Raw genomic sequence first — 20000 nt, 5'->3', positions numbered from 1 at the left:
GTCAAAAGTATACATCAGCAATGTTAATATTTGCTTACATGTCCCTTGGCAAGTTTCACTGCAATAAGGCACTTTTGGTAGCCATCCACAAACTTCTGCTTGAATTTTTGACCACTCCTCTTGTCAAAATTGATGCAGTTCAGCTAAATGTGTTGGTTTTCTGACATGGACTTGTTTCTTCAGCATTGCCCACACGTTTAAGTCAGGATTTTGGGAAGGCCATTCTAAAACCTTAATTCTAGCCTGATTTAGCCATTCCTTTACCACTTTTGACGTGTGTTTGGGGTCATTGTCCTGTTGGAACACCCAACTGCGCCTAAGACCCAACCTCCGGTCTGATGATTTTAGGTTGTCCTGAAGAATTTGGAGGTAATCCTCCTTTTTCATTGTCCCATTTACTCTCTGTAAAGCACCAGTTCCATTGGCAGCTAAACAGGCCCAGAGCATAATACTACCACCACCATGCTTGACGGTAGGAATGGTGTTCCTGGGATTAAAGGCCTCACCTTTTCTCCTCCAAACATATGGCTGGGTATTGTGGCCAAACAGCTCAATTTTTGTTTCATCTGACCACAGAATTTCCTCCAGAAGGTCTTATCTTTGTCCATGTGATGTCAGATGAAAAAAAATTGAGCAGTTTGGCCACAATACCCAGCAATATGTTTGGAGGAGAAAAGGTGAGACCTTTAATGCCAGGAACACCATTCCCACCGTCAAGCATGGTGGTGGTAGTATTATGCTCTGGGCCTGTTTTGCCGCAAATGGAACAGGTGCTTTAAATGGGACAATGAAAAAGGAGGATTACCTCCAAATTCTTCAGGACAACCTAAAATCATCAGCACGGAGGTTGGGTCTTGGGCGCAGTTGGGTGTTCCAGGGACAATGACCCCAAACACACGTCAAAAGTGGTAAAGGAATGGCTAAATCAGGCTAGAATTGAGGTTTTAAAATGGCCTTCCCAAAGTTCTGACTTAAATGAGTGGACAATTCTGAAGAAACAAGTCCATGTCAGAAAACCAACACATTTAGCTGAACTGCACCAATTTTGGCAAGAGGAGTGGTCAAAAATTCAGGCAGAAGCGTGTGGATGGCTACCAAAAGTGCCTTATTGCAGTGAAACTTGCCAAGGGACATGTAAGCAAATATTAACATTGCTGTATGTATACTTTTGACCCAGCACATTTGCTCACATTTTCAGTAGACCCATAATAAATTCATAAAAGAACCAAACTTCATTGTTTTTTGTGACCAACAAGTATGAGCTCCAATCACTCTATCACAAAAAAATAAGAGTTGTAGAAATTATTGGAAACTCAAGACAGCCATGACATTATGTTCTTTATAAGTGTATGTAAACTTTAGTTCGCGACTGTAACTGTGAGTATATATTTCATGCTTTGCAAGTGCTCAATTTGGCCACCACCGGCAGCACGGACAGCATCAAGACGATATGAGAATTCCACCCAAACGTGCCCCAGGATGTCACCATGTTGATTGCTGCCGTTATTCGATCTTTCATGTCATCGATGTCTTCCAGCACTCTTTCCTTTACACAAGCAGCCAATCTCTTTAAACTCTTTAACCCACCGTCGAATGCTCTCATGATGGGTTGGGTCAATGCCAAATTCTGGTCTAAAAGCACGCTGCACCGTGACTATGGCATTTGTTTTCGCAAACTTCAGCACACAAAACGCCTTCTGTTGAGGAGTCACCATTTTGAGGGCAAATAAACATGTGGTCTTCTTACAATTGCACAGCGCCGAAAGGATTGCATGACCACAATGGGGAAATTGTAACAATAAAACTTGGATAACTCCTGTATCAAATCACCATTGATTCAGTCTATTGCAGTGGTTTAGAACTGAATAAATGCATGATGATTTTGGCATATTCTTTTTTAATCACCCTGTGTACCGGGTATGTGTAATGTACATATAGTGTATATATACTGCATATAGTGTATGTACAATATACTGTGCATATAGTGTATATATACTGTGTGTGTGTGTGTGTGTGTGTGTGTATGTATATATATATATATATATATATATATATATATATATATATATATATATATATATATATATATATACACTGTATATACACTACCGTTCAAAAGTTTGGGGTCACATTGAAATGTCCTTATTTTTGAAGGAAAAGCACTGTACTTTTCAATGAAGATAACTTTAAACTAGTCTTAACTTTAAAGAAATACACTCTATACATTGCTACTGTGGTAAATGACTATTCTAGCTGCAAATGTCTGGTTTTTGGTGCAATATCTACATAGGTGTATAGAGGCCCATTTCCAGCAACTATCACTCCAGTGTTCTAATGGTACAATGTGTTTGCTCATTGGCTCAGAAGGCTAATTGATGATTAGAAAACCCTTGTGCAATCATGTTCACACATCTGAAAACAGTTTAGCTCCTTACAGAAGCTACAAAACTGACCTTCCTTTGAGCAGATTGAGTTTCTGGAGCATCACATTTGTGGGGTCAATTAAACGCTCAAAATGGCCAGAAAAAGAGAACTTTCATCTGAAACTCAACAGTCTATTCTTGTTCTTAGAAATGAAGGCTATTCCACAAAATTGTTTGGGTGACCCCAAACTTTTGAACGGTAGTGTGTATATATATATATATATTATATATATATATATATATATATATATATATATATATATATATATATATATATATATATATATATATATATATATATATATATATATATATATATATATATATATATATATACTGTATATACAGTATATATATATATATATATATCTCCATCCATCCATCCATTTTCTACTGCTTATTCCCTTCGGGGTCGCGGGAGGTGCTGGAGCCTATCTCAGCTACAATCGGGCGGAAGGCGGGGTACACCCTGAAAAAGTCGCCACCACATCGCAGGGCCAACACAGATATACAGACAACATTCACACTCACATTCACACACTAGGGCCATATATATATATATATATACAGTATATATATATACTGTATATATATATATATATATATAGTGTGCATATATATATAGTGTGCATATATAGTGTATACTGTATATAGTGCAGAGTTTCACCTTGATGTAATTGAATGTGGTGCGCCGCCACAGCAGTTTCATTACCGCCTCACCTTGAAAATAAGGCTTTGTTTGTTTGTTTTTTTACTTGAAAACAATTTAAATAGATAGATAGATAGATAGTACTTTATTGATTCCTTCAGGAGAGTTCCCTCAGGAAAATTGAAATTCCAGCAGCAGTGTACAGAATTTATATAAAATTTAAAAAGTAAAAAGTAAATAATGGGGGTATAAATGGAAACAAAATAGAAAAATATTACAATAAGAATAACAATAAAAAGCAACAATGAGAATAAAAATATAACAGTAAAATAAGAATATAACAAGAGAAACTAGGCAATAGTGACCATGTTATGAAAAAGTATTGCACTGTTATTGTTTTGCAAAGTACTATAATATATTGTAGCCCTCAGAAGAAGCTATTTTTAACTTTCGTCTCGTGAGTCTGTGCTTCTCCGGACACACAACAACACTTCCTCATTCTCCGCCAATCCCCTTTCAGGCACGGACGGTGTGTTTGGAAACGTGGAAAAACTAACATCATGTATGTATACATTTTTGAACCTTTAACGCGATAAGGTTAACGCGATAACGTGTTAACATAAAATTTCAATAACGACACAAATTTTTTTAACGAGCTAATAACGCGCACGCATCCTTTGTTAGACCCTCAGGCCGTGCCGTAGCGGGTGAAACTAAGCTGCAGTTTACTTGTTACTGATGATCCACAAGCAAGCAGAAATGGACAAAGAAAAGGCTACCTTACATCAGGTTCAAAGCTGAGTTAACATCCATCCCATCCATCCATTTTTCTACCGCTTGTCCCTTTCGGGGTCGCGGGGGGTGCTGCAGCCTATCTCACTGCAGTAAATGCCTGCTGCGCGTGTCGTTTTGAGGTGAGTGATGCTTCACTTCTGTGTTTAGATTACAGTTAATGTGCAGTGATAACATAATATTTAGATTGTTACTGTGATTGATTTAGTCATTTAGATGGCATAAAAACTCAACAGAAATGTAAGACAGTCGGCAGGATGTCGAAAGGGGACTTTTTTATTGCAAACAGTCGATCCCACATCAAAACATGTCAAGACAATTTCTCAAACCAATCACAGAATTCTCCCGCTTCAAAATGAAAGCACTATGCGCATAACGTTTAAAACACATTTCATTAAAGCAAATTCATTGTCCATTCGTGGTGTTAAAACTTGAATTAATTAATGATGAAAAATTATATCTATCTGCGATTAATCACGATTAATTAATGAGTTAGGAATGAATATATGTAAATATATATACACACACACACACACATATATATATATATATATATATATATATATATATACACTCACACACACATATATATACACACACACACACACACACACATATATATATGTATATGTATATATATATATATATGTATATATATATATATATATACACACACATATATATGTATGTGTGTGTGTGTGTGTGTGTATATATATATATATATATATATATATACATGAGAGTGTATATATGTATATATATACATGAGTGTATATATGTATATGTATATGACTTAGTTTGTAACACATGAGATGGGCCCTTTTGAATTGTATTTTTGTATTTTAAAAACTGTCGTTGCTCAAGAAATAAAAATTAAGTAATATCAATGTTGCACAAATATTCCACTTAGATTTTTTTGGGGGCGGGACAGATATTGCTTATTTTGTGTTTTTGCCATAAAAAAACTGTGTTTTCTTTGACAAAAAGGGCATAAAACATAGAAAATATATATATATCGACAGATAGACCTGAAGTTAATCTAGATATTAAAGTGTTGAATTATAAAAAAAATAATGTATGACTTATTTTTAATATTTTTATGACTGAGACCCTTCTGGGTTCCCGGGACCAAACTTGAGGGAAGCCCTAAATATAAAAAAAAATATTTTTATTGTATTTGGTTTTGAAAATGAAAAATACGAAAATGGGCCCCACAGGCTTTCATGTTTCAGAGTGCGGCCCTCAGTGGAAAAAAGTTTGGACACCGCTGATCTAACATTTTTGTTCCACCACTAGGTGAAGGACTCAGTCTCACAGAAGACGCTTGGTTTAATGCGAATGCAGTTCTGGAAGGCGGCAGTAGAAGACATTTACCGAGACAAACCTCCGAACCAGCCAGTCAGTAACGAGCTATGGAGGGTAACTATCACCACTTAACGTACACTCACAGGTCACAACAATAGGTACATCATCTAAAGAAATCTAATAAAAGACCTGTATATATATTTTATGTTTTGACAAACTCGTCGTTTCCTTGTTGTTCTTGTATTTAAACACTTTTGCAGGTGGTGAGGAAGCATAGGCTGACAAAGAGATGGATGTCGAGGATCATAACAGAGAGAGTAAGGCTCCACGTTAACCTCTTAAGGCCCAAGCTTGTTTGTTTACATGCTTTTTTTAATTTCTCTTTGCTATTTGGGCTTATTGGACCCTAATTAGAATAAAAACTAAGAATCATCTTTTGATATGCTGTACTTAGTCCATATGTACACAAACATGTACTTCATGTTTAGTGACATGCTAATTCTTATTTTTTACACTGTTTTTTTCCAAATTCCATTGTATGTTATACTCTTCTGACACCACCAGATGGCAGTATAAGTGTCCACATAAGCGGCCATAAGACCCCAATTCAGTAGTGTACACAATTTTGGAAACAAGAGCTTAAAGGTGCTGTCCACGCATGTGGTCACTAAGGCCTTTAGAGGTTTTTAATACTACTTTCTGATGGCGTCATACACCACGGACAAAACATTGGGAATATTTCCCACAGACCTGCATGTGGCGGTGGGGGTTATGTTAGTGTTTTTTCTACCTACCGTTTTTCTCTGCTGTTGAGTCATCTCACTTGATCAAGACTTTTTCTAACATTCCCCCCTACAAAATATTACAACTAGAGATGTCCGATAATATCGGCCGATAAATGCTTTAAAATGTAATATCGGAAATCTGTTTCAAAAAGTAAAATGTATGACTTTTTAAAACGCCGCTGTATGGAGCGGTACACGGACGTAGGGAGAAATACAGAGCAGTTGCGTCTCCCAGTCATACTTGCCAACGGCTAACACTCAAGGCTTCAATATTGGTGTCGGAAGTGAAAACGTTGCAATGTTTTTATGGTGTGGTGCATTAGGAAAATGATCTGGACGACAGAGCCTACAGAAACCTGCAGGAGCTGGAGTCGTATGCTGAGAACACGCAGTCGTCGCTCTTGTACCTGCTCCTGGAGTCTTTGGGTAAGAACGTCTCACAATAGCAATACAAAGTGGTCCTGTTGCGTTACTACCAACGAGAAAAGGAGTTTCTCCATCTTCAACGTGTAAAAAACCAAAATGTGTACGTGTTGTTGCTAGGAGTGAAAGACGTCCACGCCGACCATGCGGCGAGTCACATCGGGAAGGCGCATGGCATTGTGACGTGTCTGAGGGCGACGCCTCATCACAGCGCACGGCGGAGAGTTTACTTGCCCATGGACATCTGCATGCTGGTACGGAGACTTTCTATGTTCGCAAAACTATTTACTACGTTTCTGTTTTAGAGCAGCCTCTTCACTTTGACGTCATGAGTTCAACAAAGCGTCGCACTGTGGAGTGCTTACAAATTAGTCTTAAATAGGATAGACTTTTTATTTATCCCACAATGGGGAAATTACATATACCAGGCGGTTTCTGAATGCTACATATTTGCTGCCATCTTGTGGACAATGTTAGTAAATCAGATGTTTTAAATGTTAATTATTCAAAACCCTTATGTATATGATGAGAACACAAATGTTTTTTTTTGTCCATGCATTCTAAATTGTAAATAAGTCTGCTAACAAGTCAGCTAAGTCAATCTATTCCGCCTATAAAGCGTTCTAAAAAAACATCCAAAAACCTCTACAAACGTTTTATTTAAGGAAGCCTTCCTTCAATATGTGCTGATGTCTTACGTAAGGATTGTGAATGATAGGCAAAATAAAAATAAAAGTGCAGTTCCCCTTTAAGAAAAACTGATCAATCCATAAATGTGTGGTGTTGACACACAGATTTTAGAATCTGGTCGATACTAGAGGGATTACTGTATTTCTAGACTATAAGTCGCTACTTTTTTACTACGCTTTTAAAGGCCTACTGAAACCCACTACTACCGACCACGCAGTCTGATAGTTTATATATCAATGATGAAATCTTAACATTGCAACACATGCCAATACGGCCGGGTTAACTTATAAAGTGCAATTTTAAATTTCCCGCCACACTTCCGGTTAAAAACGTTTTATTATGCTGATGTATGCATGTGACGTCACGAGGGCAAGGGAAGTATTCGGAGCCCGTAGAAAAAGCTCTGTTTTCATTTCATAATTCCACAGTATTCTGGACATCTGTGTTGGTGAATCTTTTGCAATTTGTTTAATGAACAATGGAGGCTGCAAAGAAGAACGTTGTAGGTGGGATCGGTGTATTAGCGGCTGGCTGTAGCAACACAACAAGGACTACTTACTTGGATAGCAGACGCCTAGCCGATGCTAGCCGCCAAACCCACGGATGAAGTCCTTCGTCGCGCCGTCGATCGCTGGAACGCAGGTGAGCATGGCTGTTGAGGAGCAGATGAGGGCTGGCTGGCGTAGGTGCTAATGTTTTTATCATAGCTCTGTGAGGTCCGGTTGCTAAGTTGCTAAGTTAGCCTTAGCGTCATTAGCAACAGCATTGTTAAGCTTTACCAGGCTGAGAATTATTAACCGTGTAGTTACATGTACATGGTTTAATAGTATTGTTGATCTTCTGTCTATCCTTCCAGTCAGGGATTTATGTATTTTGTTTATATCTGCATTTGAGAACGATGCTATCACGTTAGCTCAGTAGCTAAGTGTGTCACCGATGTATTGTCCTGGAGATAAAAGTCACTGTGAATGTCCATTTCGCGTGCTCGACTCTCATTTTCAAGAGGATATAGTATCCGAGGTGGTTTAAAATACAAATACGTGATCCACAATAGAAAAAGGAGAGTGTGGAATCCAATGAGCCAGCTTGTACCTAAGTTACGGTCAGAGCGAAAAAAGATACGTCCTGCACTGCCTCTAGTTCTTCACTCTAACGTTCCTCATCCACGAATCTTTCATCCTCGCTCAAATTAATGGGGTAATCGTCGCTTTGTCGCTCCAAATCTCTCTCGCTCCATTGTAAACAAAGGAAAATTGTGAGGAATATTAACTCCTGTGACGTCACGCTACTTCCGGTACAGGCAAGGCTTTTTTTTTATCAGCGAGCAAAAGTTGCAAACTTTATTGTCGATTTTCTCTACTAAATCCTTTCAGCAAAAATATGGCAATATTGCGAAATGATCAAGTATGACACAGAATGGATCTGCTATTCCCGTTTAAATAAACAAAATTCATTTCAGTAGGCCTTTAACCCTGCGGTTTATAAGACTAATTTATGGATTTTTCTTTGCTGACAGCCATGATGCAAATAGTTAAAAAAAAAAAACAATCAAAAACACTGATGAGGTATTGTCTGTGCTATGGTGCCATCTTGTGGTCGAGTTTGCTCACTGCAGGTGCAGCAGTGCCGTTCTGTTTGTAACTGTAGCTGCCATTATAATGTGCAGTGATGTTTTCAAACGACCGTAAGTCTTGAACTATACAAAGTATTTAAATGGTTGGAATCTGCACTTTTGCATGATAAACTAGTTACTATGGTAATCTATATAGCTACTATGTTAATCTAAGTCACAGCAGCTCAGACGAGGCACCAAGCAGTGTGGGCAGGGAGCGTTTCCACAGAGTGTTTCCAGAGCGGCCAGCCTGAAATGCGGGTGTCAGGGACAGACGCGGAAGGAGACTTTTACAACAAAGTTCTAAAGATTAGTGATATATCAGATTGTAGGTGTTTTTTTCTTTAACCCTTCGCATTCATATCTCGTTGTGTTTGTTGCATTTCTGTTGCGTTTCGCTTGATTGTAAAGTATGTCGATCGAGAGTGGGTGTGACGTTCATATGTTGTCAATATTCAGTGTTTTATCGTTCATAGTTAATATTGTAAATCACACATTCTTTATTTTCATGTACATTCTGGGTGTCTCATTCAGTAAAAAAAAGGTAAAGTTCCATTCTGTTTTTTGAAAGGTCTGTCATAACGTTTTTAGCATTTAATCAGACATTATTGTGAGGTTTTGTATTAGTGTTCCTAAAAATAGGACCCAAGCACACATACTGTACAGCAGATTTTCACAGCTAACATGTATGTTTATATATATATATATGTATGTATGTATGTATGTATTTATATATGTGTGTGTATATATCTATATGTATGTATGTGTGTATATATGTTTGTATGTGTATATATATGTATGTATGTATGTATGTATGTATGTGTATATATGTATATACATATATGTATATATGTATGTATATACATATATATATACATATATATATATATACATACATACATATATATATATATATATATATATATATATATATATATATATATATATATATATATATATATATATATATATATATATATATATATATATACATATATATATATATACATACATACATACATACATACATACATACATACATATATAAGTATACGTATGTATTTATATATATAAATGTATGTATATATGTATGTATATGTATGTGTGTATATGTACAGTATATATACAGTATATATATAATAATAATAATAACTGGGATTTATATATCGCTTTTCTAAGTACCCAAAGTCGCTTTACATGTTAAAAACCCATCATTCATTCACACTTGGTGGTGGTAAGCTACTTTCGTAGCCACAGCTGCCCTGGGGTAGACTGACAGAAGCGTATATGTATATGTATTTATATACCGATATGTATGTATGTATGTGTATATATATATATTTCCATCCATATATACAGGTATATACAGTATATATAGATAGATGTATGGATGGATAAAACCGGGCCCCACATTTTTTTCTCCAAATTTGTCCTTAGAGTAAAAATAATTGCCAAGGCTTAGTTTAGACTGAGCTTTCAACTGGAAATTCCGTCTTCTAGCCGCCCATAGCGTTTCTACTCCTATTCATTCATTACTCGAAGCATTCATCACTCTTAATTATTTAGCGCAAAACATTCACTAAATGCAATGTTTTTTAAAGCAATACATTTCTGACATTAAAAAAACACATAGTAAAAAAAGCATTGTGTTGGTTTACTTTTTGATATTAATTTAAAACCCAAAGCAGTTTCACCAATGACGATAAAGTCTAATGAACAAGCTTTGTACGTCTGCAACAACACCATGTGGTTCAAAATAAATAGGAGTGATACCTCTCACATTTAAAACACTGTCTTCGTGCCTCACTGACAACACAGCTTGCTGTCACTTTACAGCCCGCATTGACAAACTGTTAAAATCCCAGACAATAACTTTTATTTAAACATGGCAGTCAAAATCGTGATCGTGATTAAAACTTGAAAAATGTTGCAGCCCTAATGCTCATGCAGCTCATTTAGCAGAAAAAAACTGGCCACTGCACATTTTAGCACCCTTTTCTCTACATAACATGTCAAAATATCCGGGACATATTTAAAACATTTAATTTAGCAAAGCAGTTCAGATAATTAAAATGCTTGGAAGATGCGGCTAATAGGAGTCACCGTTGTAGTCTTCAAAGCCCTCCAAAACAACTTCAAAACCCTCCACCATAAGTCTATAATGTAGTAACAGACACAATCAAAACAATATGTAATATGTACAATATTTACCGTATTTTGATAATTTTAATCATTGCCAGAACTAATACCGCTGCGCATTTATTTCCTTTTCCATAGCAGCGCACTTCCGACTTCTGGCAACAAATGTATGTTACTTCTGGAAACAAAGGTGTGTGTCTTATTATTAGAGATGTCCGATAATGGCATTTTTGACAAAATCCGATATTCCGATATTGTCCAACTCTTAATTACAGATTCCGATATCAACCGATACCGATATATACAGTCGTGGAATTAACACATTATTATGCCTAATTTTGTTGTGATGCCCCGCTGCATGCATTAAACAATGTAACAAGGTTTTCCAAAATAAGAGAACAACTTCAACTCAAGTTATGGAAAAAAGTGTCAACATGGCACTGACATATTTATTATTGAAGTCACAAAGTGCATTATTTTTTTTTACATGCCTCAAAACAGCAGCTTGGAATTTGGGAAATGCTCTCCCGGAGATAATCCTGATACCCACTACAACTATGGGAATTACTATACTTTGACTTTCACAAAGTGCATTATTTTTTTTAAACATGCCTCAAAACAACAGCTACAAAAACAATGAAGGCACACAGCTTCAGTCCAGAGTATACTAGAGTAATAAAGTAAACAATAACATAGTCCTCCTTTAGTAGACTGCCTGGCATACTGTATAACAGGAAATTATAAACTGGGCTCAATCTGCCCTGCTCTAACGTATCTGTATGAGTAACACAAATGTGCTGCAAGCTAGTGGTGAGTGCTTGAAGTGGCCTAGCAGTCAGCCAGAGCTTCTGAAATGCTGCGTTGAGACAGGGCCTCTGTTCACTGCGAGCTGCTTTCTGTGTTTGCTTTTCATCCATCTTCCGCTTGTACTAATCGTGTATCTCCTTATGATTCTTAAAGAGGCGGGAGATCAAATTGCTCGTATTAAAGGAAGACGTCTTGGTTCCTCTTCGCATAACCAACTTTTTGCAGCATTGCAAATTGCCAGTTTTTTATCCGTCAGACACACTTTAAAATAATCCCAAACCATAGACATGGTGTCGTTAGTCAGTCACCGAGCGAGCTCGCTGTTAGCCACGGCTACAGCACCGGCAACAACACACTCTTGTTGTTGTTATGCTACGCTCGCAGCGGTTTGATGAGGTCATCAAGCGTCGCCAGTAAACCTCTCATGCTGCAGTCGTCAACTCCTGTGTTGTGTGTGAGAGAGTGGAGACGGTAGAGGGGAGGGGCTGCTGACTGGAAGACGCAACTGCTCTGTAAATGATAAATACTGCTCCCTACGTCCGTGTTTTACTGGATATGTACCGCTCCGTACAGCGGCGTTTTAAAAAGTCATTAATTTTACTTTTTGAAACCGATACCGATAATTTCCAATATTACATTTTAAAGCATTTATCGGACATCTCTACTTATTATCATGGCAGACTTGGTAATAGACAACAAAGATGACTATTTTTGGAAAAATTTGGATTGACAACCTTATATTTTTGAAGATAAACATATGTAAAATGAACTGCTGCTTATAAAAGCAAGCCCAAAGAATGAGTGAGACAGTGGAACAGACGGAAGCCGAGAGAGTGAGGTCGGTTTGACTCGAAGCTGTAAATGTGGAACTTGAAGCCATGCTATTTTGACATAAATGGAATGCTTACCCAAATAAACCGTAAAAAATGTCCCTGGCCAGTTGGACCAAACGCACAACTGTCCATCGAGTGAGTCACATTTAAAATTTTAATAATGATACACGCAGCACGTCATGCCTGTTATTACAACTACAGTACATACACTGTCTGGGTAGCTGTGTATAAACAAAACTTGAAATGTGGGCTAATCCTTTAAAGATACTGTAGTATGATTGTTCATGTTTTTCAGCCAGTACAGATTAGTGTCCTATCGCATTGTGTTGTGCAATACAAACTCAAACGCGTTTCGTGCTAACGTAGAAGCTAGCTTATCTTTTTCTGTAGCTAGCTTTAACGGCTAATACCGTAGCACGCCGATGTGTTACTACGCTAGAATAAGTGTTCCTCAGTGTTCGCTCTTACAATAACAATGTTGCTACAGCTTGGTTATTATTCAGGTGACGGATATTTAAAGCGATTTCGACATAGAATTGATTGCTCCCGTTAGCTGCATTGCTAGCTACCGAGAACGAGCCGATTTTTACATGTTAGCATGCAAAAAAAAAACAACCTTTTGCCTTCTTGTCTCTCATAAGGATTATGAACGATAGGCAAAACAAAAAAAAGAAGTGCAGTTTTCCTTTAAACAGTTTTCTTCAAGAACGCTCCGTGGAACGCTCTCCCTGACCACCTGAGGGCACCACAGACTGGATGCTTTTAAAAAAGGCTTAAAAACCCTTCTTTTTAAAAAAGCCTTTTTTTAGATATATGCATACTAGTTCTAGCTATTAGGCTGTTCTAGTTTTTTGTTTTTATTATGTTTTTATTTAAATTTATTTATTTAATTTTTTTTAAAATTTGTTTTAATTTATTTGTATTTGTTTTTTGTTTTTACATACACTGTAGCACTTTATTATTATAAGATACTTTGCATTTGCACTATTTCTATTAGTTGTCCATCCATCCATCCATTTTCTACCGCTTGTCCCATCGCGGGGGTGCTGGAGCCTATCTCAGCTGCATTCGGGCGGAAGGCGGGGGGGGGGGGGGGGGGGGGGTACACCCTGGACAAGTCACCACCTCATCGCAGGGCCAACACATATAGACAGACAACATGCACACTCACATTCACACACTAGGGCCAGTTTAGTGTTGCATATCCCCAGGTGCATGTCTTTGGAGGTGGGAGGAAGCCGGAGTACCCGGAGGGAACCCACGCAGTCACGGGGAGAACATGCAAACTCCACACAGAAAGATCCCGAGCCCGGGATTGAATTTAGGACTACTCAGGACCTTCGTATTGTGAGGCACATGCACTAACCCCTGTGCCATATTTCTCATATCTTATTGGAGTCCAAGTCTATTTACTAGTTGATCACATTTTTATCATTTATTCTGCTTGTATGTTGCTTAGAAACATGTGTCATGCATCAGCCACAGCTTGAATTGTTTTCGAGGTAGTCAGCCATCCACCCTGGCGAGAGATCCCATGTATGGCCTTGAGGCCCGCTTCGCCTTTTTTGGCACAAGCAATCAAACGGAGGCGAGGATGATGTTTGTCAAACGTTGCTATGTGATGTGACAAAGCCTACCACACGGAGGTCATCTCTCTCCTCGTGCGTGCCGCAGACGCCGTGGGCAGCAACGCAATGCTGCACGCTATGGCTTTGCAGAAAGTTGACAAATTCTTGTGTGTGTCCGCAGCACGGAGCTTCCCAAGAGGACATCATCCGCGGTAGCCGCGAGCAGAACGTCCGGGATGTGGTGTACGACATCGCCAGTCAGGCTCACGTTCATCTGCAACATGTTGGTACCAACACAACAATAATAATAATAACAATAATATGACCAAAATCGATCACATGTAGACGCTTGGTTTAATGCGGTGCAGTCCAGTAGACTTGCCAGAACCTACCTACCCCATCAGCTGTGGCCTGTGCACGATACTGGCAGAGCGACATCTGAGATTGCTACGGACTCGAAGAAGAAAATTGTATCACATAACTGTTGACTCATCCAACATTTATCGGCTGCAACATTTTGTGTTTCTGCACACGCACAACACAAAGTCTGAGCATTATCATCTTTGTCAATGCAGGGTGTGAATTTTGCTTGGATCTAATTGTCCTTATTGTAACAAATGTGGTGTGTCTTTCTTCTGTTTTTTAATTAGTTATTCCTATTATCTAGTGTGTACAGCAGCCTGTGAAGCGCAAACATTTTGATTAGCATCAAAGCCTTGGTGTGAAGGTTGTTACAGAATTTGTTGTAAACACACGCAGCAGCTTGTGGATTATTTTTACTTTGTCTTTGCTTCTCCCTGCAGGCGCGATCGTTTGGCCCCAGCATCCCGGCAGCTGCGACTCCGGCCTTTCTGCACACGGTAAGCCATCGCTTAGCCACTTGTGACTGCTGATAAACATTAGAGATTGTTATCTATGCACGGGAAAGGTTTAGCACAGGGGTCCCCAAACTTTTTGACTCGGGGGCCGCATTGGATTAAAAAAATTTGGCCGGGGGCTGGGCTGTATATATACAGTGTATATATATACTGTGTGTGTATATATATATATATATATATATATATATATATATATATATATATATATATATATATATATATATATATATATATATATATATATATATACACACTATCGTTGAAAAGTTTGGGGTCACCCAAACAATTTTGTAGAATAGCCTTCATTTCTAAGAACAAGAATAGACTGTCGAGTTTCAGATGAAAGTTCTCTTTTTCTGGCCATTTTGAGCGTTTAATTGACCCCACAAATGTGATGCTCCAGAAACTCAATCTGCTCAAAGGAAGGTCAGATTTGTAGCTTCTGTGACGAGCTAAACTGTTTTCAGATGTGTGAACATGATTGCACAAGGGTTTTCTAATCATCAATTAGCCTTCTGAGCCAATGAGCAAACACATCGTACCATTAGAACACTGGAGTGATAGTTGCTGGAAATGGGCCTCTATACACCTATGTAGATATTGCACCAAAAACCAGACATTTGCAGCTAGAATAGTCATTTACCACATTAGCAATGTATAGAGTGTATTTCTTTATAGTTAAGACTAGTTTAAAGTTATCTTCATTGAAAAGTACAGTGCTTTTCCTTCAAAAATAAGGACATTTCAATGTGACCCCAAACTTTTGAACGGTAGTGTATATACATGTATATATGTGTATATATATATATACATACATGTATATATATATATATATATATATATATATATATATATATATATATATATATATATATATATATATATATATATATATATATATATATATATATATATATATATATATATATATATATATGTGTATATATATATGTGTATATATATATACATGTATATATATATATATATATATATATATATATTCCAAGCCCGATGATTTCACGTTATCGATGGGAAAATGCATTTTTAGACAATATGATTTGCCTGAGCGGCTAGGAGACACCAAGCGGTAGAAAATGGATTAGAAAGGACAGATTTTAAAAAATGATAATTAAAAAAAAAGAAAAACTATTTTAATCGTAATTTTTTTTTTTTTTAACTTGGGACTTCCCGCGGGCCAGATTTTGGACGTTAGGGGGCCGGATTCGGCCCGCGGACCGTAGTTTGGGGACCCCTGGTTTAGCAGGACACATACAAGTGTTTGTATGTGTCAGCTTCATTTAATTGCAATTTTCTTATCAAAGGCACGCTTGAAATCAAAGGCACGCTTGAAGCAATAAGCTGCTTTGAGTCGCTGACTTGAGCAAGCTGACTGAGAATGCATGTCTCTTGACGCCAAAAGCCGCCCTGCTGTGTCGCACGCAAAATTGTATGGTTTTCACGCCGCAGTGGACTCCCTCCGTGGCACCGTGTACGCGTGAGAAACCTGAAAGGCGCTCCGCGTGTACTCTGTCAACCCACTGAAAATTTAATTAAGAATAACTGCAGGCTTGAGTGAGTGCCGTCTCAACCGACAGAGAAATACCTCTGAGAGACTTTGCCGTCATCTTTAGTTAAAAAAACATTCAAGTACAAACTGAGGTGCCTAAACAAAACAAGCTTCCCTGGGTTTACTAGGAAGAAGTGATTTTGTCTACAGAAGATTGAGTGTTTTCCAACCTTTATTGGAGGCCTGTTTTTTACATGAGAAAAATCTTACAGCCCAGCACCATATAAAAATGTTGCATGAATGGCACAGGTTATTTATGTACCTCCTATCACTATACGTTGCTGGCAGAGATGCATGATTTGTAGTGAATATTTGAGTGAAATTGGATCATTTTCAGCCACACACCGGTTGAAATGTGCCATGGTTGGGAATCACTGTACTAACTTAAAGCTAGTACAATTTGCAGACGACACAACAGTGTGTTGCACAGGAGAGCGAATACAAATAATCACAGAAAAAATGAATAAATTAAAAAGATGGTTTGGCATGGTTTGAAATCTCAATAAAACTAAAATAATGCTAATCGGTAACAGTAGAAGAGAAAGTCGAATACAAATAGACGGAGTAGACATTGAAAGGGTGAAATATATCACATTTTTGGTTGTAATAGATAATAAAATGAACTGGAAATGTCATATAAAAAAAATACAACATGAAGTGACAAGAAATATTTCTATCATGAACAAAGCAAAAATATATTCTGGGCCAAATATCACTTTATATTCTCTACTGCTCGCTAGTGTTACCATATCTGAGTTATTGTGTCGAAATATGGGGAAATAACTACAAAAGCCCACTTTATTCACTGTGTTACAAAAGAGGTCAGGTAGAATAATAATAAATATTGTTGGATATCGAGACCCTACAAACGCTTTATTTATTAAAAATAAAATATTGAAATTTAATGACTTTTTGAAACTTATGCGGAAAAAACAATTATAACCTGCTACCTAAGAATATAGAACAATTCTTCTCAACAGAAGAGGAGAAATATATCCTTAAAGAAAAATGTCACTTTAAACATTTGTTTGCACGTACAACACTTGAGAACTTCAGCATATCAGTATGTGCAATTAAATTATGGAATTGATTAAGCAAAGAAGTCAAACAATGTACTAATGTAATTCAGTTTAGGAAACTGTTCAAACTCAAGGTGTTTGCAAAGTACAAGGAAAAATAATTTCCGGTAAGTAACTTATAAGAAGGTAGAGATAGAAGATATTAATCTCATTAACTGTAGTATTTAGAAGTCATAGATGTAAATTGTGTTACAAATTAAGAACAGGAAGTGAACATATGTGTTAGTAAATGCTATGAAGTGGAAAGGGGGTAGTATTAAATAAAGTTAAAAGTTAAAGTACCACTGATAGTCACACACACACGAGGTGTGGTGAAGTTACCCTCTGCATTTAACCCATCCCCTTGTTCCACCCCCTGCACTGCAAAAACTGAAATCCAAGTAAGATTAAATATCACAAATAAGGGTGATATTTGCTTATTTTCTGTCTGATAAAATAATTCTTCTCACTAAGCAGATTTTATGTTAGAGTGTTTTACTTGTTTTAAGTGTTTTGGTCCTAAATGATCTCAGTAAGATATTACAGCTTGTTGCTGAGATTTGATGACCTATATTGAGTAAAACATGCTTGAAACTAGAATATCAAGTGTTGCAAAGCTGTGTCATCAACACTCACGAGTATAAAACTACTTTTTCAAAGTAATAATTTCTTATTTCAAGCATGAAATGAAAAATCATGACTTTGACACAATTGTGTCTCATAATTAAAACAGATGACAGCCAAATGGACTTTGGTGTTTATTTTCAATGAAATAATAGAAAATATGTACTCTTATAGTAGTAAAGTTGGCACAGTACAGTAAACTGACAGTTAATATTTAAACATTTGACATTTCAAACAATTTTGAGCAAAAATACTTCATGCACATTCAGATAAATTCTTCAAAATTACAATAAATAAAAAATTGGCTGGGGGCCGGGCTGTATATATATATATATATATATATATATATATATATATATATATATATATATATATATATATATATATATATATATATATATATATATATATATATATATATATATATATATATATATATGTATATATATATATATGTATATATATATATATATATATATATATATATATATATATATATATATATATATATATATATATATATATATATATATATATATATACATACACCTCCTACCATGACCTCTGCATTACAAACACCTTCTTCGAGTGTAAACCATCACACAGAGTGTCGTGGAGGCATCCGCGGTCCCAACGCTGGCACCAACTCGACCTTGCCATCACCAGGCGCTCTGCCTTAAACAATGTCCTCATCACCAGAAGCTACCATAGTGCAGACTGTGACACTGACCATGCCCTTGTGTGCAGCAAAGTGCGTCTCCAGCCACGCAAGCTACATCACTCCAAACCAAAAGGCCGCCCCCGGATCAACACAGTACACATGTCAGACCCCCTTAAGGTGGACGCATATGTAACCAACCTGGATGAAGCCCTACAGGACCTGCCAGATCATGACGCCACAGGAAAGTGGAATGCCATGAGGGACAAAATTTACAACACGGCCATGTCCTCGTTTGGCAAGAAAGAACATCCCTGCCAGGATTGGTTCAAAGCCCACCTTCCAAGGATGAAACCAGAAATAGAGGCTAAACGTGCAGCCTTCTTAGCACACAAGGAATGCCCAAATGAACAGACACTCACAGCACTCAGAAGGGCTCGGAACACCACCCCAGCGTGTTGCTAGACAGTGTGCCAATGAATATTGGCAACAACTGTGTAAGGAAATACAGAGCTGTGCCGAGTCCGGAAACACACGCGGCATGTACAACGGCATCAAAAAGGCCCTTGGCCCTGCAGTAAAAGGAATTGCCCCCTGAAATCTCTGTCAGGGGAGAAGATCACTAACCGGGAGGAACAGATGACCAGATGGGTGGAACACTACTCAGAACTGTACTCCCGTGAAACATCAGTTTCCAATGCTGCCCTTAGTGGTACGAAGGATCTGCCCATCATGGAGGAGCTAGATGAAGTGCCCACTATGGAAGAGCTCAGCAAAGCCATTGATGCCCTCCCAAACGACAAAGCACCAGGTAGCGATAACATCCCACCTGAAGCTATCAAGCACGGGAAACCTGCCCTGCTTCAGCCTCTGTATGAGTTGCTCTGCATGTGCTGGGAGGAGGGTGCAGTCCCACAAGACATGCGTGACGCCACCATTGTGACACTGTATAAAAACAAAGGTGACCGCAGTGACTGCAACAACTACAGAGGGATCTCCCTTCTCAGCATTGTCGGCAAAGTGTATGCACGCATCCTCCTCAACAGGCTGCAGAGACTCGCGGATCGTGTCTATCCAGAATCCCAATGTGGCTTCAGAGCAGGCAGGTCGACAACTGACATGATCTTTTCCCTTCGACAGCTCCAGGAAAAGAGTAGAGAGCAAGGCCAGCCACTCTACATGATGTTCA

At 37.7% G+C, this 20000-nt stretch overlaps 1 protein-coding gene across 3 annotated transcripts in view; it reads left to right on the top strand.

Moving 5' to 3' along the window:
* The window catches only part of ndufaf6 (NADH:ubiquinone oxidoreductase complex assembly factor 6), a 133426-nt gene that overhangs the window by 106694 nt on the left and 6732 nt on the right, over positions 1-20000 (top strand). For all 3 annotated transcript variants that reach the window (XM_062062639.1, XM_062062640.1, XM_062062638.1), the window contains 6 exons: positions 5161-5283; positions 5430-5486; positions 6278-6380; positions 6498-6631; positions 14208-14309; positions 14830-14886. In XM_062062639.1, the coding sequence (XP_061918623.1) occupies positions 5197-5283; positions 5430-5486; positions 6278-6380; positions 6498-6631; positions 14208-14309; positions 14830-14886 (540 nt within the window). In that variant the 5' untranslated portion in view covers positions 5161-5196. The remainder of the gene's footprint in view (positions 1-5160; positions 5284-5429; positions 5487-6277; positions 6381-6497; positions 6632-14207; positions 14310-14829; positions 14887-20000) is intronic.

Source organism: Entelurus aequoreus, linkage group LG11 (assembly GCF_033978785.1).
Source record: "Entelurus aequoreus isolate RoL-2023_Sb linkage group LG11, RoL_Eaeq_v1.1, whole genome shotgun sequence".
In the NCBI taxonomy this organism is placed as follows: domain Eukaryota; kingdom Metazoa; phylum Chordata; class Actinopteri; order Syngnathiformes; family Syngnathidae; genus Entelurus; species Entelurus aequoreus.
This window is presented reverse-complemented; position numbering and strand designations above follow the sequence as displayed.